The following is a 23,139-nucleotide window of genomic DNA, read 5'->3' on the forward strand; positions in this document are numbered from 1 at the left end:
CTCAGATAGACCACACCAGAGCGTGCTCTCCCACCTCTCCCTCAGGAAGTGCAGGGGATCCAATGCAGCTTCAATCTGGGCCCGATATATTTTAGCAATCAAGTGTGGTTCTTCACCTGACGTCAACAGGAGGTGCAATACTCTGTGGACAGTGGGCTCTGCGTTAATTGTATCCCAGTGGTCTTTCAGAGTGTGCACCATCTTCCCAAAGAGTAAGAATTGACCCTGGGGAACCCCCACTCCTATTAGGTCAGTGAAACTCCTCAGCACCCCTTCCGTGAAAAGCTCTCCCACTGTCCCCATCCCCGCTCTCGTCCACGGTCCCAATCCCTGGCCCCTCGGTCCCATCCCTCCCAGGTCCACGGCTAAGACCGACAACGGCAGTGCCGGGGAGTAGGGCGGGCCCACTCCGACCCTTCTCATGCATCTTTTCCAGCATGTCATTGCAACATTGGTCATTAGGTTGTCCCGTAGGGGGACAATCTTCCTTCCTGCCATACGTGCAGCTTTTCGGGCTGTGTCCACCATACCGTGGTACGTACGCAAATCCAGCTGCCCTCTACACACCATCCAGCCTGATACCCATTGTAATTGGGATCCCAGATAATATGCCTCGAAGTCAGGAGCCCCCAGCCCACCCATGTGCGTCGGCCGGCACATGGTCTTCAGTGCCGTCAGTCTTCGACCGTCGTCCCATATTAGCTCCCGGAGCAAAGCGTTCAACTCACAAAACCACGCCGGAGGGATCCATAACGGCAAGTTTGCAAAGTAATAAAGGAGGCAGGGAAGCATAATCATCTTAGATAACGCAACTCTGGCCATTATTGTTAACTTCAGTGATCGCCAGAAGCTGAGTACTCTGTGGCGAACACCTGCCCCCTCCACCTACGTCTCAGTTTCTCCACCTCCCCCGCTACTAAGTGGGTCTCCTGCAGCATTGCCACCTGCACCCCCCTTCTTTTTAAATAGGAGAGGATTCTATGTCTTTTAGCCGGGGTACCCATCCCCCTAACATTCCATGTTAAGAGACTATAGTCCGCCATTTTAGGATAATAGTCTGATAGTAGTGCCCTTGGTAAACCCAGGTCTCTGACTTGCCCCTTCCCATGTTCAGTTCTTTGCTACAGCCGGTCGTCACCACCCACCTTGCCAACTTAACTTGCAACTGCAAACCCCAACTCCCACTCCCCAGGGCGCCTTCCAAACTGCAGGTAGCCCAGAAAACTATGCAACAGTGCAACTTGTTCAAACATATTACTGCAGTTCTCGCCAGCCTGAATGGACAGGCGAAGTTCTGGGTTGGGGGGTGGCCAGGTCCAGAGGGGCCACTCGTTCACCCGTTGTGCCATATCTCCGGGCCTTCCTGTAGTAGTATTATCCAAGTTCGTCGGCCGTTTGTGGTGTCACGTTGGGAGCGTTTGCCGAGCAACCCGAGTTCCCGGCCGAGAACACCACTGTATCATCCGATTCCTCGCTTGAACCCTCTGGGGGGGACACTCCTCCGCTCACACGGGCCGCCGCCTCTAGGGCCGCTCTCTTGCCTTTTTCCTTTTGTGTTTGCGATGGCGCCATCCGTGGGTGATCTCTGGGCCTCCGTGCTCTTGGGGCCTGGTGAGCCCGACTCTCAGCCAGGCCCTCAACCGCAGGTTGCCCCTTCTGGGACCCGTGTTTCTTGAGCCATTCCCATGCTTCCTCCGGGGACTGATGGAAAGTGGTTCTCCCCTCCATCATCACTCTCAACCTGGCTGGGTACAACAGCGGGCATTGAATCCCCTCTTCTCTTAAGGCCCTTTTGACTGCTAGGAATGAAGTTCGCTTGTTTTGCACATCCAGTGTGTAGTCTGGGAATAGCCTCTCCTCTCCATTCGCAACCTTAACTGGGCCTATTTCTCTGGCCTTCTGTATGAGGATGTCTCTGTCTCTGTAATGCAGTAATTTGGCAATCTCTACACGTGGGGGTCTGCCAGGGGCAAGAAGCCTTGATGGCATTCGATGCGCGTGCTCCAGCGTGTAGAAGGGGGTCAGGCACCCGGGTGCAACCGTTGTGCTGAACCACCTCTCCAGAAACTCCACCCTGTTGTCTCCTTCAACCCCTTCGGGGAGGCCCACTACGCGCACATTGTTCCTCCTGTTTCTCCCCTCCGCGTCCTCAGCTCTTTGCTCAAGCCGTGTAATTCTAGTAGCAAGTGAAGTCACCTTGGCTGCCAGATCTTCCTGTTTCGGCCCTATGACCGCCAACACTGTTTCCGTTTCTTTGACTCTGTCCACCAGTTTATGGTGGTCTGCTCTCAGTAGACCCACCTCAACCGCTACCTGGTTGATGTCTCGCTGTAGTGTTGTCTTTGTGTCTTCTATCGCCACTAGTATTTTGTCCAGTGTATCCTGTACGTTAACCTGTGAGAGGCCTTGTACTTCCATTTCTTTATGCCCCAATGTTGTCGTGGGGTCCATGGTTTTACATTTGTGTCGTCCCTTGGGGGGCATCAGTTGAAAAAAAGTTGAAGGGGGTCACGCCCCCTGTGTGCAAGACCGAGTCTTATCGTTAGCTCTCCTCCTCCTGTAGGCCCACACCTTGGTCACCACACGCCAGGCTACAGTTTTCCCTGTTCGGTGGGGCCGCAGGCTCGTTCACGCTCTCGAGGGGGGCAGACTCCTGTCTTACAGTCCTTTAATGGCCCCCAGGGGCCCCAGCCGTCAGGGCCCACCGCTGTCCCCACTGGCCCCAGGGTCATCAGTCTCTCCCCGCTGGCATGGCCTCCGGTCCCCCACCAGCTCCAGGGCCTCGTCCTCTGCACCGTGTTCGATGCCCTCACCGGGGCCCCAGCAGTGCGTTCACCAGCCGGCCCAATTACCACTCCGGGCCGCGCTCATCTCGGGGTCAGCAGTCGGTTCCAGTTTCACAGGGTGTTGCCCCCTGTGGCCCTCCCGGCTCACCCCGGGCTTTTCTGCACTCCCAGGGCCCGGGGGTGGCCCAGTGCCACTCACCACACTCCTCGCCGGGGCTTCCCACTGGGTTCTGGACGTATGGTTTAGTCCAATTCCAGATTTATGGGGCCCAGCCCCTCCAGGGCCCCCCTGTCTCGGCCGGGCTTCTCCAATTTCCGGGGGGTCGGTTGCGGCCCAGTGCTGCTCGCGCCTCCTCTCAGCGCTGGCCCCCGGGCTCCGGTGCCACACTGTCAGGGAGACCCTCTCGGGACTCCCCCGCTGCCTTCGGCCTTCCGCTTGTGCTCAGCGGCGGCCCGTAGCCCCATGGGATACCCCGGCTCCAGCCGATGGGGAAGGCCGCCCGGGGCCCCTACGGTTCTCCCCAGGCTTCTCCATTCCCCCAGGGCCCGGGGGGCAATCTAGTGCCACTCACCGCACTCCGCGTCGGGGCCTCTCGTCGAGTTCCGGCCATTTGGTTTGGTCCGGTTCCAGATTTATGGGGCCCAGCTCCTCTGGGGCCTCTCCAATCCCCCGGGGACCGGGTGCGGCCCAGCGCCACTCGCGCCTCTGCCCAGCACTGACCCTCAGGCTCCGATGCTTCACTTTCGGGGAGACCATCTCGGGTCCTCCCCTCCGCCCTCAGCCTTCCACCCGCCCTCGGCGGCAGCCCGCAGCCTCACGCGAGGCCCCGGCTCCAGCCGAAGGGGAGGGCCGCCGGCCTCCTTCAGAGTCTCCAGCCGGGCTTGCGCCGCCGCTCACTCCAGGGTTCAAACGGGGGCCCGGTCGCCTCCAGGACCGGCCCCCAGTACGCCGTCCTCACTCGGGCTCTGAATTTCCCGGAGATGGCACGCTTTTTCTACAGATTAATGTCGGCCCCTCCGGAGCGAGGGGACTAAGCATGTGCCATCTCCGGATCGCTGGCCACGCCCCTCAGAAATTCACCTGTTATAGTTAGGGTTATTTAAAGTAACCATAACTCGTGCCCTAAGGTTACTAAAACTCACGCCCCTGCCATGTACAGTTTTTTGGGCAAAATTTTTACTGCAAATATTACATTGATCAATGATGTTATCAAAGATGTCAAGAGTGCTGTAATTTGTGGGGTAATTAAAAGTGAATGGCGAGGGCGTGAGTTATAGTTATTTGAGATACCTCTAACAGGTGAATTTCTATGGTTTTGTATGTTTAAAATGTGAGCCTAACTATAATGTCCCTTAACCTCTGGCTTCTTAAGTGAATTTCTTTGTTTTTTTAAATTCTATTTCCTAACTATAAGGACCCTGTCTCCTTTGTTTTTTCAGTGAATTTCAGTTTTTTTTTTTTACTTTAAGTAATTTTCATTACTATACGTTAATCCAACCACAGCCGTGCATGGGGGTGGCCGGCACCAAGGCCTGGCCTGTCACCAGGCCATGCGGTCAACTCTCATACCAACCCAACCCTGCGTTGCGCACAGCCTTCGGCCGTATACAGTGGGGGTTGGCCACAGGGCCTGCTGTGTGGTGAGGTCCTGCAGCCAACCCCTATAACCACCCAACTTCACGTTGCGCACGGCCTTTGGACGTGCACATCAGGTGTTGGCTGCAGGGCCTGGCCTGTGGCTAAGCCTTAGAACCACCCAAATCCATGTTGCGCACGTCCTTTGGCTGTGCGCAGCAGGGCTTGGATACAGGACCTCACCTTCGGCCAGTTGTTGTGGTCAACCCCTCTACCCACCCAACCCCACACTGTGCAGGGCCTTTGGCCATGCACAGAGAGAGTTGGCCCCGGCCTGTCTCTCTGGGTGTGAGAATGGGTTTGACAGGGTGTATCTGGGTGTGAGGGTGGTTGTGAGAGTGTCTGGGTGTGAGAGTAGGTGTGTCTTATTGGGTCTGTGAGCTGGTGCGTCAGTGTCTGTGTGGGTCTGTAAGTGGGAGTATGAGGGTTTCCTTGGGTCTGTGAGTGGGTGTGTGATAGTCTGAGTGAGTGGGTATGTGAGGGTTTGAGTGTGGCTGTGAGTGGGACCATGAGGGACTGAGTGGGTCTGTGAGTGGGTGTGTAAGTGTCTGAGTGGGTCTGTGAGTGGGTTCATAAGTGTCTGAGGGGGTGTGTGAGTGGAAGAACAAGATTGAAGATTGAAAAAGAGAGAGAGAAAGAAGGAGAGGGAGAGAGCTAGAGAGCTTTTTTAGGCTTTGATGAATGATATACTTGGAATTAGAAAAGAAAAATGTATTTGTCAATTAAAAAGAGTGAAATCACCTTTCAGTATAAAACTTAAACTTTTGAAGTTTAAAAGAAATAAAAGAAGGAAAATGACCACGGGCGGACTTGAAAAAGACCCTCAACTTTCAATTTAAGGGTCTGTTACCTTAACGTTTAGGCCATGGGTGACTTCTTACTGTGATGATTCTAGACATACCTATGACAGTCAACCCATGCATGTGATTGGAAATAAATGTGAATGTTCCATTTCTAAGAAAGTTTAACAATCAAACACTAGTAAATAAACAAACACACTGCAAAGTGATACTAGGATGTGTGTCTTCAGGCTACTGAGTGACAGCACAAGACCTTGACCATTAGGCCAGAAGTTACTTTATTGCTCTATATCCAAACGTAAGTACAACATTTGTACCAAACATCTTGCTAGTCTTACTCTTTGAAGTCATTGCATGGAGAGACCATTACAATGACAATCTCTCTCTCATGCTCTCTTCCATCCTATTTTGGGATGGAAGAAAGAGAGAGTGGCAGACCCTGGGGGGAGCCAAAAGGATCTCATGGTCCTAACCGGCTCCCCAAGTCCTGTGGGAGCCGGCGTTGCTCCCACAAGCATGGAGCTGCTTTAAGTAGCAGCTCCCTGCTTGTGGGAGCAATAATTTCATCTGTTTCCCTACACGCATATTTGCACGCAGGGAAAGAGATGAAAACTCTGCTTTCTGCCAGGAAGAGCTGTTTCACAGCTTCTGCTGTCAGAAAGCAGTCTTTATTTGCTTTTGCTTGGTGGGAGGTGTCATCTCCCACCAAGCAAAATCAAACAGCTGTGTCCTGGGGGTGCGCACCCGGGGACATAACAGGAGCCAGCCATGTGGGGGTGGTGGACCCCAGGGCCATTATTGGCTTCACGAGTATGACCGTGTGTCCCCATTTCAACGCACGTTTCCCGGGGCTCTGAAATGCACGGCCCTCATTATTGTATTTTAGCCCCAGGGAGGTGGTGGTCCCCATGGCTGCGGGGGCCGCGCGGCCTCACCCCGCACACATCTACATTTTCTCCCCAGAGAGGTGGTGGTCCCCAGGGCTGCCAGGAGCCCCGCCCCGCATTGGATTTAAACTTGTGCCCCGGGAAAGTGGCAGTCCCCAGGGCTGCGGGGGACCGGGTGGCCCGTGTGCATACACTTTCTATTTCGCCACAGGGACTTGGCAGTCCCCGGGGTTGGGGGGGCATTAGGAGGCCCCCCTCATTGGATTTTAACTTGTGCCCCGGGGAGGTAGTGGTTCCCAGGCTCGCGGGGAGGGCCAGTCGTAGGGCTGCTGGGCAGGTGCCCCCCCTCCACATTATATTTCTTTAAAGCCCCGGGAGGTGGTGGTCCCTGGGCCTGCAAGGGGCCAGGCAGCACCCTCCCCCCTCAGCCTTCAAAATGTCAATGCCCCTAGGACCTGGCCCACAAGGAGCTTCTTAAAAACAAGTGCGGCAGCCCCGCTTGGTTTTTAAAAAAAACATTTGTACTGCAAATGTGCGACATCATCATGAAATTGTGGCAATTTGTTTTAATTAAAGTTTTTTTTAGCCCTGGGGGTCCCTCAGGGACCTCAGCAACAGAGCTAAGGGGTCAGGGTGATTTTACCCTGGCCCCTTGTGTTATTTTGTTATCTTTTTTTCTGGGACTATGCTCCAATCAGAGCTCTGCATTTCCCTGCACGAACTCATCATTATTCGCAAAGTCATTGTGTCTAGAGATATACAAATTTGGATTTCCTTTAATATCTCAAAAACTACTTAACGGATTTACACCAAGTAACAAAAAACACAATCTGCATACTGACAGCTAGCTCTCTGCCAAATTTGGTGTAATGCTGTCCAGTGGTTCGGGCTGTAGACGTGTTCAAAGCTCCTATGGGCATTAGTATGGGAAACACATGTTTTTTTACCTCCCCCTTGTTTCGGCCCCCGCCTGACGGATCGCCCTGAAACTTTCTGCATGCAACAAGAATTATCGGGGCACTTTTTTTGGAAAGTTTCATGAAGGTTCATCAAATGGTGCCAAAGATATAGGCACGTCAAAAAACGCTTTTTCTATGGAAACATGGTCCTAAATATAACTACCTACTGGCGACTACCAGTTGGTAATATGTAACACGTATATATATACATATATATATGTGTGTGTGTGTGTGTATATATGTATATACAGATATAGTTAACTAAAGTAGTAACTATAAGTTGCAACCTCACCATGCACAGTTTTCTCATCAATAACTTTATTGCAATTGTTGCAGTGATAATATCAAAGATGCCATAGAAGATGTTGTCAGTGATATAATATGTGGAGTACCTAGCTGTGCATGGCAAAGGCACGAGTTATAGTTTGTTTAAATATCTCTATTACTACTGATTAATATCACTGATGAAATCATCCACCTAAGGAGTCGCACACCCCATTCACACCCCATACAAACGTCTCATACCCGACTCACACCTTCACACAACTACTCACATACCCATACATACACCCATACAACTACACACAGTAACACTCAGTAAAAAGCACTCACACACTCATTTAAATACTCATATAGCCAGTCACACAATCACTCACTTTGCCATGCAATTACTCACACACCGACTTATACACCCATAAAGCCATTCAGACAGCTACACAGCCACCTACACAGCTAATACAATCTTCACTTATTCTCGTATACAGCCACTGGCTGAGCCACTCACACACCAATACTCCTACTCATACACCCACTTACTCAGCAATACAGGCACACAGACACCCAGTCATACAGCCACCCAGGAAATGAGTCACTCACCCATACAACTACTTGTACACCCACTCACTCACCTGTACATCAAAATAACACAACCAGTCACTTACCTACAGTTACTCACACGCCCACTCACTTAGTCATATAGATACTAACACATATACTCACTCTCCTTTACAGTCACTGATACAAGGACACACTCACCCATACATTCACTGACACACTCACTCATGACATGCATACAGTCACTGACACACCCACTAACTCGCCAATACAGATACCGACACAGCCTCTAACTCATTCAAGGAGTCACTCACATAGCCACTCACTCAGTCATGGAAGCGTTCGGTCATTCACTTACCACTACAACTACTGAGAAAACCACTACCTCACACATAGAACTACTCACACATCAACTTGCTTACCCATACAGCTACACAGAAACCCACTCACTCAGTAAAACAGCTACTGACACAGCCAGTCACCCAACTGTACAGTCACTCACACAACCATTCACACAAAAATGCAGACACACACATATCCACTCAGATTACATACATTACAAATACAATCACTGATCAGTAGCCCTGGAAGAGTACTAAATTAACTTATGCAATACCTAAGCATGTATCTTTAACTCACATAAATGTATTTTACACATGTACACAGACTGGATGCTGTCATCAGTGATATCATTTGAGATGTCATCGGTGATGTTACTGACCATGGTATGAGTGACGTAATATGTAATATGTGAGGTCATAAGCAGTGCATTGCTGAATTTCTATGGTTTTGTTGGGGTAAATTCAGTACCTAACTATAACGTGCCTGTAACCTTTTTTTTGAGTTGGGGGGGCAATAAAAAAAAAAATCTATACATCTATATCGCCCATGGTGGAATTGGCACCCAACAACCTGGGACAGTAACCCACCAGCCCAATGTTTTTTATCTAATGGACAGAACTACAGTAGACTACAAAGTGATTCTTCAGCTTGTGTTTTGAAGCTGGGCATCGTGTGGCCCAATGCACTGTACATGCCCTGAATCACATGGGCTGGGGAATATTTGGACAGTGTGTGGAGACTATCTGAAAAAGAGAAGATGAAAAACAGCAACATTTTTATTTTAGGCATTTAGACCCAGGAAAGAGGCCCTACATGTAATGGCGCTATAGAGATTGGGCCCAAAGATTGCCCACAAAACCAGGTAGAAGCATCGCACGTGAGCGGTTTCCGCACTTAGGGGGTCATTACGACCCTGGCGGTATAAGGCGCTTACCGCCGTGCAGAAGACCGCCAATACACCGCCGCGGCAGCGGTAGACCGCCACAGCTGTTATGACACACATCACGGAATCCGCCGAAATTCAGACACCCACACAATACCGCCGCACAAAAGGTCAGCGATAAACATGCGGAAACACATCCTCCACCTCCACGCCAACAGAAACACGCCCATTCCATTACGACCCACGAATCCACGCGGCGGTCTTTCAACCGCGGTATTCCATTGGCGGTACACACCGCCACGCTCAAAATACACACACATATACAAAACACCGCCACATTGGACATTTCGAAATACACACACCTGATACACATACACACACCACTCCCACACACCCAACACAATATAAAACACACACCCACATCACCCACAAGCCCCTACAACCACAAATTTTGAGAGAAGGCGAGAGAGAGAGCACAGAATAGACAACCCCATCACACAGAGGCACACAACACCATCACCCACACAACATCCAAGCACAAAACACCACATACCACTACACTCACCACACTCATCACCACATACACTACCCCACACACACCACCCCATGTCACGCCAAAGACACCCCCGCTTCTCCGAGGAGGAGCTCAGGGTCATGGTGGAGGAAATCATCAGGGTAGAGCCACAGCTATTCGGCTCACAGGTACGGCACACATCAATTGCAAGGAAGATGGAGCTATGGCAAAGAATAGTGGACAGGGTCAACGCTGTGGGACAGCACCCAAGAAATAGGGAGGACATCAGGAAGAGGTGGAACGACCTACGGGGAAGGTGCGTTCAACGGTATCCAGGCACCACATCGCGGTACAGCGGACTGGCGGCGGACCCCCACCTCCTCCCCCTCAACTAACAACATGGGAGGAGCAAGTCTTGACCATCTTGCATCCTGAGGGCCTCGGAGGAGTCGGAGGAGGAACGGACACTGGTAAGTCAAATCTTAACTATCACATCCCCCACCCTACCTGCATGCTATCACACACCCCCACCCTCACCCCCTCCCCTATCACTCCAACTCCTCACTAATGTACTAATAACACAAACCACCCATCCCAACACCCAGACCTGCATGACACAACTAACCATGGACACTAAAGCATGCCCGACTGCACATACCCAGAACACCCCCCAACCATCAGCACACAACCCCACACACAGGAATGCCTGCACTGGGATTCACGCACACTCAACCATTGCACACCATTACACACACACATGCAATAATCATGTACTTATACCCCTGCAGGAACCCGAAGGAACGTCACCACACCAGAGGGTCCAGACAACACCACTCCACCCCCAGAAGAGGCCCACAGTGACGACAGCAGCTCTGCCCTACTGGATCTTGATAACCAGCCCGGACCATCGTGGGTCTCAGGACAGTCGGTTACCCTCGCACAGGCACAGCCCAACACTGACCTTCCACCCTCTGGTAACACCAGCACAGCACCCACCCAGCGGGCCCAAACCTCCCAACCCAGGACAGGTCAATCAGCGGTGTGTCCACCTCTACAGGGCACCCAGGCTAACCCACCACCCCAACAACAACAGGGACCTGGGGGCAGTGGTAGTGGTAGTGGGCACACGGTCCAGGGGACGGAGGCACAGGAACACAGGGGAACTGGGAGGGCTGCTGTGCGACAGAGGGAGGACAGGCCAAGGGAACCAACTCTCCACGAGGCCCTCTACTCCATCATGGGAGCATACCACCACTCCCAGGAGATGATGGCCACGGCCCTGGACAAGTTGCAGGAGACCCTGCGTCTGCAGGAGGAGCAGTATTTGGGGTTCAGGGAGGAGCTCAGGACCATTGGCACCGCCCTGGGCACCATAGTAGGGGTGCTGACAGACATTCAAAAGACCTTGAGGGACACCGTGGCACTCCAAGGGGCCCCTGACACTAGCCACCACGATGAACTGCCTACCACCTCCACTGGCGCTAGTGGACAGAACGCCCCGCCACAGGACCAACACACCAGCACCCCATACCCTGCAGACGGACAACCACCACGCAAGCGGGCCCTGAGATCCAGGAACAGGACAGAGCAAGATGGCAAGACCCCCGCCAGGAAATAAGACCACCCTGATTGTCCCCCCACTGTCCCACTTTGTTACCCTGTCCCAATCGGAACTGCCCCAGCTCCACTTCCAATGGGCAGATGTGCAATGTACCTGTGAGACTAATAGACTGGACTCTGCCATGGACATTCCTTCACCATCACCCCTCACCATTTTACAACCCCCCTTCATTTTTAGCACTTAAATAAACACACTTGAAATACTAAAAAAAACTGGAGTCAGTCTATGATTTGTATTTTTCTATTATCAATGGCAGTGTCATAATGGGTTACCCATTGGAAGGCTAACATACCAATGTCACACATCACAAGCCCTTCAAGGATGCAAGCAGTTGACATGTAGGTTACCACATTTGTGAAACTGAAATGGAAGGGGATAACTCAGTTAACAAATAGTGAGTGAAATGTCGGTACAGGATAGAGGTAGATGTGTGAAAGTCAATGTAATGTCACACCGGAAAATTTACTCACCTGAGTTTCACTGGAAATATTGCTGTATGACTGACTCCCTGTTGTCGTTTTCTTCTTCCTCAGCTTCATCCTCATCACTGTCCACTGGCTCCACAGCTGCCACAACACCGTCATCTGGATCACCCTCCTGCAGAAAAGGCACCTGGCGTCGCAATGTTAAATTATGGAGCATGGAGCAGGCGATGATGATGTTGCACACCTTCTTCTGTGAGTAGAATAGGGACCCACCTGTCATATGGAGGCACCTGAACCTGGCCTTAAGAAGGCTGAAGGTGCGTTCGATAACCCTCCTAGTCCGCCCATGGGCATCATTGTACTGGTTCTCTGCCCTGGTCCTGGGATTCCTCACTGGGGTCAATAGCCAGGAAAGGTTGGGGTAACCAGAGTCCCCCAATAGCCATACACGGTGCCTCTGGATTTGACCCATCATATCAGGGATGCTGCTATTGCGCAGGATATAGGCGTCATGCACAGAGCCAGGGAACATAGCATTTACCTGCGAGATGTACTGGTCTGCCAAACAGACCATCTGGACATTCATTGAATGATAACTCTTCCTGTTCCTGTACACCTGTTCACTCCTGTGGGGGGGACCAGAGCTACATGGGTCCCATCAATGGCACCTATGACGTTTGGGATATGTCCAAGGGCATAGAAGTCACCTTTCACTGTAGGTAAATCCTCCACCTCAGGAAAAATGATGTATCTCCTTACGTGTTTCATAAGGGCAGCCAACACTCTGGACAACGCGTTTGAAAACATAGGCTGGGACATCCCTGATGCCATGGCCACTATTGTCTGAAAAGACCCACTTGCAAGGAAACGGAGCACTGACAGCACCTGCACGTCAGGGGGGATTCCAGTCGGATGGCGGATTGGTGACATCAGGTCTGGCTCCAACTGGGTATGTAGTTCCTGGATTGTGGCACGGTCAAACCTGTAGGTGACGATTAAATGTCTCTCTTCCATTGTCAACAGGTCCACCAGCGGTCGGTACACCGGAGGATTCCGCCATCTTCTCACATGTTCCAGCTGACGTTGCCTACGAAGGACAACAGCGAAGAACCAGTCATTAGTCCTCCAGGTATGTACCCACAGTCACACACAAGACTACACCACTCACAAAACACTTCCTGTATGTGTGTTGAGTGTAGGCCTAACTATGTGTGATGCAGAAGTAAATGGAGCCATGTGGGCCCCTGAAATGGCGGCTGCCTGACCTCTAAAGTGGGACAATGGGATTGTGGGGTAACAGCGCTGGCGTCACACACCGTCGCGGTAGGCGGTCGTAGACCGCAGCGCAATGCTGCATTGGTTAACATAGGACCCTATGGGTCCCAGGAGCCAATGAACAGGTGCGCTGGCGGTGATGATGCGCACCGCCGCGGACGTCACCGCCATTTTCTATCTGTTCAATCACTAGATACCTGACCTTCGACAGGAGAGGACCTACACTGCTAGTGCTGCTGTGACCTCGGTCTGGAAGCGACGATGGCTGCTGCGTCTGGGGAAAGGGCCCCTGCCTTCACTGCACAGGAGTTGGAGAAACTTGTGGATGGGGTCCTCCCCCAGTACATGCTACTCTACGGTCCTCCAGACCAACAGGTTAGTACACAGGGAGCACGTTGTATGGGCTAGGCCTGGGTGGACAGGGCTGGGGGGAAGAGTGAAGGGGGAAGAGTTCATACTACAGTAAAGAATGGGAATAAATTGGCCACATGGTCAGAGTAGGGAGGTGGCCACTCACATTGATGGTGCAGTTGGTAATGACTGTTCCTCTTCCCTTGTGCATGTCATGTAGGTCAGCGCCCACCAGAAGAGGGACATTTGGCGTGCCATCGCCAAGGAGGTCCGGACCCTGGGGGCCCACCAGAGACGGGGCACCCACTGCCGGAAGAGATGGGAGGACATTCGCCGCTGCAGCAAGAAGACGGCAGAGGCTCAGCTGGGGATGGCCTCCCAACGTGGGAAGGGTGCCCATCGCACCATGACCCCCCTGATGTTCGGGATCCTGGCGGTGGCCTACCCGGAGTTGGATGGGCGCTTGAGGACATCACAGCAGACACAAGGGGGTGAGTACAACCTCATTCTGTGGACTTTGCGTGCAGTGGAGGGTGGGTGGTGGAGGTGGGCTGTGGGTGTCCCTAGGCCAGGGCGAATTCCGTAGGCAAGGCCCCTCCGTAATGTAGGCCATGTGGCACTCTACCCCACCTCGGAAGAGTGCCAAGTTGAGATATAGTTGCCCCTGTGGCATCCATGGGCGCAGATGTCCACCATTGCCATGTAGGCCATATCCCAGAAATTGCATGTGCAGAGGCCGGGAGCACGGCGTAATGCATGGGGCTGCTGCGTCTGTCTTGTCCGCCAACGGTAGCGGTATGCCATGCACTAAAACTCTCTTACTTCTGTCTCCCCCCCTTTTTCTGCTCTCCCTGTCCTTTTGTACATCAGCATCATCAGGCGGAGGTACAGTGGCACCGGAGCACGAGGGGGCTGCATCCCACATGGCCATGGAGGGCCACACCACAGACTCTGAATGCACCAGTGGGACGGAGGGCGAGGGGAGCTTCACGTCGGCCACCGGATCAGCAACCAGCGACACGGACTCGTCTGACGATGGGAGCTCCCTTGTGGTGGCGGCACAGTACACAGTACAGCCGCCACCTCCCCTACCAGCACCGCCCTCCCTGCAGCCCCTCAGCGTTCGCCCCGTGCCCGCTCACCCAGGAGGGTGGGCATCACCTTCGCCCCAGGCACCTCAGCCCCTGCCCCAGTCACTCCTGCTGCCCTCAGTGAGGAGGCCATTGACCTCCTCAGGTCACTCACTGTTGGGCACTCTACCATTGTGAATGCCATCCAGGGTGTAGAACGAGAGTTGCAACACGGTAATGCATTCCTGGAAGGCATTCATTCTGGTCAGGCTGTCCTTCAGCGAACCCTGCAATCTCTGGCCTCAGCACTGATGGCAGCCATTGTCCCTGTGTCTAGCCTCCCCCTCCAACTTCCTCCACCCAGACCCAATCCCCTGTACCCCAGCCCATCCCAAGCACACCTACAGACCAGCATGCACACAAGTCAACACACACAAGTAGCTCAAGCAAACATAGGCACCACACACACCACAGGCACTCACACAAGCATCACACACACGGATACAGCAACATCCACTGTCTCCACTGTGTCCACCTCCTCTTCTTCTCCCTCCTCCCTCCCAGTCTCGTCTACACACACACCTGCATGCACCACATCTACAGGCACTAGGACTCGCACCAGGACACCCAGCACCACAAGCCGCTCACCTGCACTCACCACCTCCACTGCCATTTACACATCCCCTGTGTCCTCTCCCAGTGTGTCTGTGACGCCCCCTCCCAAAGTACCCAAACGCCGACAATCACTCACCCAACATCCATCCACCTCACGACAGCCTCCAGTACCTGCACCTGCACCCAAAACAGCTAAAGTGACACCTCCTAGAACCACCTCCTCTTCCTCCACTCCCAGACCCCCTCCAGCTACCCATCCCAGTGTCCGTCAGAAACTGTCCCTCTGTCAAATTGACCTTTTTGCCCCCACCCCCCTCCAATTCATCAGTCCCGTCGTAGCGCCTCAGCCAAAAAGCCTCCAGTACCAGTGGTGCGTGTTCCAGGTTTTTGGAGTGCACCGTCCACCAGGGCAGGCAGTAGGACCCGGATCCAAGGCACTGGCAGCCCACCCCCTGTAAAGGCTCCAAAATTGGACGACGGGACCGTGTCAAGACTCCTGGTGAGACAACAAGTGAAATGGGATCGAAGGCGATTGGTGAGTCAGCTGTAACTCCAAAAAAGGTGGGGAAGGTCCAGAGGAAGTATGCCTAGCCTGTTGTGAGTGTCACGGCGGAGAAGTGCGCCATCATTTCCGGCGGTCCAGACACAACCGCCAGCTAGCAGTGTAGGAGAGGACCTACACTGCTAGTGCTGCTGTGACCTCGGTCTGGAAGCGACGATGGCTGCTGCGTCTGGGGAAAGGGCCCCTGCCTTCACTGCACAGGAGTTGGAGAAACTTGTGGATGGGGTCCTCCCCCAGTACATGCTACTCTACGGTCCTCCAGACCAACAGGTTAGTACACAGGGAGCACGTTGTATGGGCTAGGCCTGGGTGGACAGGGCTGGGGGGAAGAGTGAAGGGGGAAGAGTTCATACTACAGTAAAGAATGGGAATAAATTGGCCACATGGTCAGAGTAGGGAGGTGGCCACTCACATTGATGGTGCAGTTGGTAATGACTGTTCCTCTTCCCTTGTGCATGTCATGTAGGTCAGCGCCCACCAGAAGAGGGACATTTGGCGTGCCATCGCCAAGGAGGTCCGGACCCTGGGGGCCCACCAGAGACGGGGCACCCACTGCCGGAAGAGATGGGAGGACATTCGCCGCTGCAGCAAGAAGACGGCAGAGGCTCAGCTGGGGATGGCCTCCCAACGTGGGAAGGGTGCCCATCGCACCATGACCCCCCTGATGTTCGGGATCCTGGCGGTGGCCTACCCGGAGTTGGATGGGCGCTTGAGGACATCACAGCAGACACAAGGGGGTGAGTACAACCTCATTCTGTGGACTTTGCGTGCAGTGGAGTCTGGGTGGTGGAGGTGGGCTGTGGGTGTCCCTAGGCCAGGGCGAATTCCGTAGGCAAGGCCCCTCCGTAATGTAGGCCATGTGGCACTCTACCCCACCTCGGAAGAGTGCCAAGTTGAGATATAGTTGCCCCTGTGGCATCCATGGGCGCAGATGTCCACCATTGCCATGTAGGCCATATCCCAGAAATTGCATGTGCAGAGGCCGGGAGCACGGCGTAATGCATGGGGCTGCTGCGTCTGTCTTGTCCGCCAACGGTAACGGTATGCCATGCACTAAAACTCTCTTACTTCTGTCTCCCCCCCTTTTTCTGCTCTCCCTGTCCTTTTGTACATCAGCATCATCAGGCGGAGGTACAGTGGCACCGGAGCACGAGGGGGCTGCATCCCACATGGCCATGGAGGGCCACACCACAGACTCTGAATGCACCAGTGGGACGGAGGGCGAGGGGAGCTTCACGTCGGCCACCGGATCAGCAACCAGCGACACGGACTCGTCTGACGATGGGAGCTCCCTTGTGGTGGCGGCACAGTACACAGTACAGCCGCCACCTCCCCTACCAGCACCGCCCTCCCAGCAGCCCCTCAGCGTTCGCCCCGTGCCCGCTCACCCAGGAGGGTGGGCATCACCTTCGCCCCAGGCACCTCAGCCCCTGCCCCAGTCACTCCTGCTGCCCTCAGTGAGGAGGCCATTGACCTCCTCAGGTCACTCACTGTTGGGCACTCTACCATTGTGAATGCCATCCAGGGTGTAGAACGAGAGTTGCAACACGGTAATGCATTCCTGGAAGGCATTCATTCTGGTCAGGCTGTCCTTCAGCGAACCCTGCAATCTCTGGCCTCAGCACTGATGGCAGCCATTGTCCCTGTGTCTAGCCTCCCCCTCCAACTTCCTCCACCCAGACCCAATCCCCTGTACCCCAGCCCATCCCAAGCACACCTACAGACCAGCATGCACACAAGTCAACACACACAAGTAGCTCAAGCAAACATAGGCACCACACACACCACAGGCACTCACACAAGCATCACACACACGGATACAGCAACATCCACTGTCTCCACTGTGTCCACCTCCTCTTCTTCTCCCTCCTCCCTCCCAGTCTCGTCTACACACACACCTGCATGCACCACATCTACAGGCACTAGGACTCGCACCAGGACACCCAGCACCACAAGCCGCTCACCTGCACTCACCACCTCCACTGCCATTTACACATCCCCTGTGTCCTTTCCCAGTGTGTCTGTGACGCCCCCTCCCAAAGTACCCAAACGCCGACAATCACTCACCCAACATCCATCCACCTCACGACAGCCTCCAGTACCTGCACCTGCACCCAAAACAGCTAAAGTGACACCTCCTAGAACCACCTCCTCTTCCTCCACTCCCAGACCCCCTCCAGCTACCCATCCCAGTGTCCGTCAGAAACTGTCCCTCTGTCAAATTGACCTTTTTGCCCCCACCCCCCTCCAATTCATCAGTCCCGTTGTAGCGCCTCAGCCAAAAAGCCTCCAGTACCAGTGGTGCGTGTTCCAGGTTTTTGGAGTGCACCGTCCACCAGGGCAGGCAGTAGGACCCGGATCCAAGGCACTGGCAGCCCACCCCCTGTAAAGGCTCCAAAATTGGACGACGGGACCGTGTCAAGACTCCTGGTGAGACAACAAGTGAAATGGAATCGAAGGCGATTGGTGAGTCAGCTGTAACTCCAAAAAAGGTGGGGAAGGTCCAGAGGAAGTATGCCTAGCCTGTTGTGAGTGTCACGGCGGAGAAGTGCGCCATCATTTCCGGCGGTCCAGACACAACCGCCAGCACCGTCGTCACTGGTCCAGAGACCACCACCAGAGTCACAGCCCAGGAGGGCACAAGTATCGTCACTGGTCCAGAGACCACCGTCAGAGTCACAGCCCAGGAGGGCACAAGTATCGTCACTGGTCCAGAGCCCACCGCCAGAGTCACAGCCCAGGAGGGCCCAAGTATCGTCACTGGTCCAGAGACCACTGCCAAAGTCACAGCCTAGGAGGGCCCAAGTATCGTCACTGGTCCAGAGACCACCGCCAGAGTCACAGCCCAAGAGGGGACAGGATGCCACAGCCCCGCTGGAAAATGATGGAACGTCATGCCACCCACCAATGTCCAGTGTGTAGGTCGTCATGCCACACACCAATGTCCAGTGTGTAGATCGTCATGCCACACACCAATGTCCAGTGTGTAGATCGTCATGTCACACACCAATGCCCAGTGTAGAGATCGTCATGCCACACAGCAATGTCAGTATCAGGACCGCCATGGCAAAACACCACTGAACAGTCATGAACCTCAATGGCAAAGCATCGCTGAACAGGGCAAAGACCGCCATGGTGAAGACCGCTGAACAGGGCAAAGACCGCCATGTGAAAGCACCGCTGAACTGTCATGAACCTCAATGGCAAAGCACCGCTGAACAGGGCAAAGACCGCCATGGTGAAGACCGCTGAACAGGGCAAAGACCGCCATGTGAAAGCACTGCTGAACTGTCATGAACCTCAATGGCAAAGCACTGCTGAACAGGGCAAAGACCGCCATGGTGAAGACCGCTGAACAGGGCAAAGACCGCCATGTGAAAGCACCGCTGAACTGTCATGAACCTCAATGGCAAAGCACTGCTGAACAGGGCAAAGACCGCCATGTGAAAGCACCGCTGAACAGTCATGAACCTCAATGGCAAAGCACTGCTGAACAGGGCAAAGACCGCCATGGTGAAGACCGCTGAACAGGGCAAAGACCGCCATGTGAAAGCACTGCTGAACTGTCATGAACCTCAATGGCAAAGCACCGCTGAACAGGGCAAAGACCGCCATGTGAAAGCACCGCTGAACAGTCATGAACCTCAATGGCAAAGCACCGCTGAACAGGGAAAAGACCGCCATGGTGAAGACCGCTGAAAAGGGCAAAGACCGCCATGTGAAAGCACCGCTGAACAGTCATGAACCTCAATGGCAAAGCACCGCTGAACAGGGCAAAGACCGCCATGGTGAAGACCGCTGAACAGGGCAAAGACCGCCATGTCAAAGCACTGCAGAACAGGGCATGGACCGTGTAGGAATGAATGGACCGCCACATCAGGCATCCTTATCCCATGTGCAGCTGGGACAGTGACAGGACAAGAACTTTCACGGTGAGACCCATCCAGTCTGGGCACCAGTCCCCCTCCAGAACAAGAGGAGACCTGCATCTACTTGAGAGACTGTGGCTTTGCACTCCCCAGGATGACACAGTGGGCAAGCCACCCACTGTAGAGACTTGAGAGACTGTGGCTTTGCACTCCCAGGATGGCACAGTGGGCAACCCGCCCACTTGTGAGACTTGAGAGACTGTGGCTTTGCACTCCCCAAGATGGTACAGTGGGCAACCCACCCACCGTAGAGACTTGAGAGACTGTGGCTTTGCACTCCCCAGGATGGTACAGTGGGCAAGCCACCCACTGTAGAGACTTGAGAGACTGTGGCTTTGCACTCCCCAGGATACATCAATGGGCATGGAGCCCCGTCGTGGATCTGGCTTCGCATTCAAGTGGCTGAGGTGCCCCCTCTTCCCTTCCCCCTGAGGTGCCTGTTTTATTTCTATCTGATGCCCCAGCAGTGTTCTCTCCGATTTTGGTCAGGTAGCTATTGTAGGCCTCGCCCATGCATTTTTGGACTGTTGGTGCACGGACATTGTTGTGTACATATCTGCACTACTTCTCGTCTTGTATATAATTATGACAGATTTTCAAATATAGATCTGTATATTTTTGTATGACATGTATATTGGCACATTACATTGTTTGACCGATTTTCGCTTTGTGTATTCATTCTTCCGGGGGGATTGTGGGTTGTTACTGTGATTTTTGTGAATGCATTGGTGTGTATGTTGTAATATGCGAGGGTGGGGGTGTTTGGTGGGTGTCCCCCTAACTTTTGCCTCCCACCTCTCCCGTGTCATAGGTGCAGTACTCACCGGTATCTTCTGCGCCTACTTCGCTGTTGGTCGTAAAGGAGCAGAAAGACAAGGGCAGGTAGTATTTGGAGTTCGGGGTCCATGGAGTCGTCGTTCCTCGTGGGATATGTTCAGGTGAGCGTTTTCCCATAACAAAAGCTGTTTCCGCCGTGTTTTTATCCACGGTGAATCCGCCCCGGAAAAGGTTGCGGATTGGCGGGTTGTAATAGTGTGGGCGGTACATTGTCTCCCGCCTGTCTGTTGGCGGTGACCGCCGCGCTGCTAGTCTGTACCGCTGTGGCGGTAGGTGTGTTAAAGTGGCTGTCTTTGTTGGCGGTTTCCGCCAGGGTCATGATTCCCTTTTTTTGTCCGTCGGCCTGTTTGCGGTATTACTGCACCTTTTACACCGTCCGCCAGGGTCGTAATGACCCCCATTGAATCCCATCTGGAGTGGGAAACCTGTCACACCACTGAGGCCCTTATTTGGGCAAAATGTACACGATAGAGTACAAATAATAACAAAAACAACCAAAAATGGCCATTAACTGGAAATACGATTACCCCGTGCACTCAGTGAAATACCCTGTTTAAAGTCTGTAGCACACATTAATAATGCCGCTAAAATTTAATAAAAGCTTTATCGCTAATGTAAAAAGCTTCCCTGACCAAAGTAATTAATAATAAAATGAAACTGGACTAGTAATTTATGTTTTATTAGACGGAAAGTCCATTTGACTCTATCCATACTTGCTAACATTTTAGGCAGCAAAGCGCGAGATGAAAAAAATATATATTAGGGAGAATATATTTTGCTCCTTGACTGCTATTAGAGGGGAAGCAATTTCGAGAAGGAGACAGCGGAACTAAATGTATTTTGTTCTATAAAATTGGGATTTCGCCGGTTGAATGGGGTTTATTGGTTTGCATACTCTAAGCGCAACATGTATTTGCCTCATGGGTCACGTTTCAGGTTGTAGCGCGTCTTCTTTAAATGACAGGACCTCGCTTGCAAAGGCCCTTTGCCGCGTCATGACTACTGTCTAGCGAAATGCCTGTGTACAAACATACACCGCAATAGTGCGTACCGACAGTAGGAGCGATTCTGTGAGGGCAGACGTAATATGATTCAAAAGAATTACCATCTCATATTTGATCAGTTTGTCGCTCCCTATCCCTCAAAGTCGCTGTGTTCAGGCGCGCCTTAGACGACCCCGACCAGCACCAGCAACAGACTAGCGAGCCCCCAACATGGCGACCGTGGGTGATGGAGAGAAACTGAACCCAGGGGAGCAGGAGGACTCTCAGGACAGGGAGATGGAGTCGGAGGGAGAACCCTGCGAGGAACCGGAGGAGGGGTCTTCTTCCGAAGAGGACGAGGATGACGACAAGGAGAACGAGGCGGAGATCCAGCGGTTGGAGGAGCAGGTGGGGTTGGGGTGGGAAGGTGGGAAGCTGTGGGGAAGAATGTTCCTTGAGAGAAGGGCGGGGATACTATGTGCTTTTTAAATGTAATATTATGATTCGTGCTCGGGATGTCTGACCTAAGAGCACTTTAAATTATAGTGCATCACTGGAGGGTTCCGAGTACCATTAGGATAATGAATACATTGCAACTGTACACCGCTCCATACCCTTTACTCGAAGGGCTGTGATTTATTTTGCTTCACTTGTAGCAGGATGGTTGGTGTAAATACAGAACATAGTTTTTGTTTCTATAACATGACTGAGTAGCAAGTGATGGCAACGTTATATTAGAAATTCATAAGTTGGCGTAATAAGAAGGTCAAAAGTGATCTGTGTTAATGACAACTATGAGGGTAGCAGGTAATGGGTACTTTATAGGTCTTCTGGTGTCATCGAAGAGCTTTTGATTGTGCTAATGTATGTGTAATATGCTTACTAATTAGCGTTTCAGCCTACGCTCTTCATCCACTGGTCTGTCATTGTCTCATTAACGTATTTCTTCCACCCTCTACAATATACAGCATTAAGTATGGGGCTTTGGGTCTGTCCACTTACGCTACTGGTTAACGTCATAATACGTAACTGCATTTCACCCTTTCATAATGTGCACATCTGCACCCAAAGTAATTCGCTTGGGTGCTAAGCACCCACAAATGTTTTTGCTTTTTACATTGTTTATTGTTTTAGCTTCACGACGTTTACCCGGCAATAAAGTTTTGCAAAAAACCATGACAACCAAAACAAAAACACAATCAAAGCCAAAAGGCTGGCAGCCAGAGCCAGACCTATTGTCTTTGCCATTGTTTGATTTCAATGCAGTTCAGGCTGACTTTAGTTTGCCACTTCCTTTATAGCAGGATCATAGAGTGACACGCGGTCAGGTGGTTATTTGAGAAACTAGATGGCATTTAGAGAAGAAATGCTGTCCAATATTAACGGTATACGGTGCATAAGATAAGAACTGGTTTCAGCTATGAATATAAAGGATTGTTTTTGCAAATATATATAGTGCATGTTTATTTAAGGTACTCTGTGCAGACATAAACAGTACCTGGGTCATATATTGTTTATATTGACTGACGGTTGTGGAGGAAAGTAGGACAGAGGGATGAGGAGATAATTAGTTGGGGAAGCTTTCAAGGTTTGAAGGTGGATCTTCAGAACAGTTTTGAAAGGGGTAGATAATGTGAAGTGATTGACAGAACTTGTTTGTTTGTAGCAAGTGTTTGAAAAAAGTGATGCAGTACTGAGTGGTTTAGGAGTAGCAATGCGGTTTACATTAATGTGAATCCTGGTCTCTCGTGAGACTTCGCCTGGATTCCATGAGTGGGTTGTGCCTAGAATTTGAATCCAGCTAGTTGGAAGTTCAGCTGTTGCAAAGAT

The 23,139-nt window shown here is 52.4% G+C and overlaps 1 protein-coding gene across 2 annotated transcripts in view; it reads left to right on the forward strand.

Annotated features, from left to right (window-relative positions):
* The first annotated feature begins 21,416 nt into the window (after window positions 1-21,416).
* The window catches only part of SART3 (spliceosome associated factor 3, U4/U6 recycling protein), a 485,355-nt gene continuing 483,632 nt past the window's right edge, over window positions 21,417-23,139 (forward strand). The window contains exon 1 of one of the 2 annotated variants that reach the window (XM_069214788.1): window positions 21,417-21,717. In XM_069214788.1, coding sequence (XP_069070889.1) covers window positions 21,541-21,717 — 177 coding nt within the window. In that variant the 5' untranslated portion in view covers window positions 21,417-21,540. The remainder of the gene's footprint in view (window positions 21,718-23,139) is intronic. The other variant, XM_069214787.1, reaches the window with a different exon arrangement.

Source organism: Pleurodeles waltl, chromosome 11 (genome assembly GCF_031143425.1).
Source record: "Pleurodeles waltl isolate 20211129_DDA chromosome 11, aPleWal1.hap1.20221129, whole genome shotgun sequence".
Lineage (NCBI taxonomy): Eukaryota > Metazoa > Chordata > Amphibia > Caudata > Salamandridae > Pleurodeles > Pleurodeles waltl.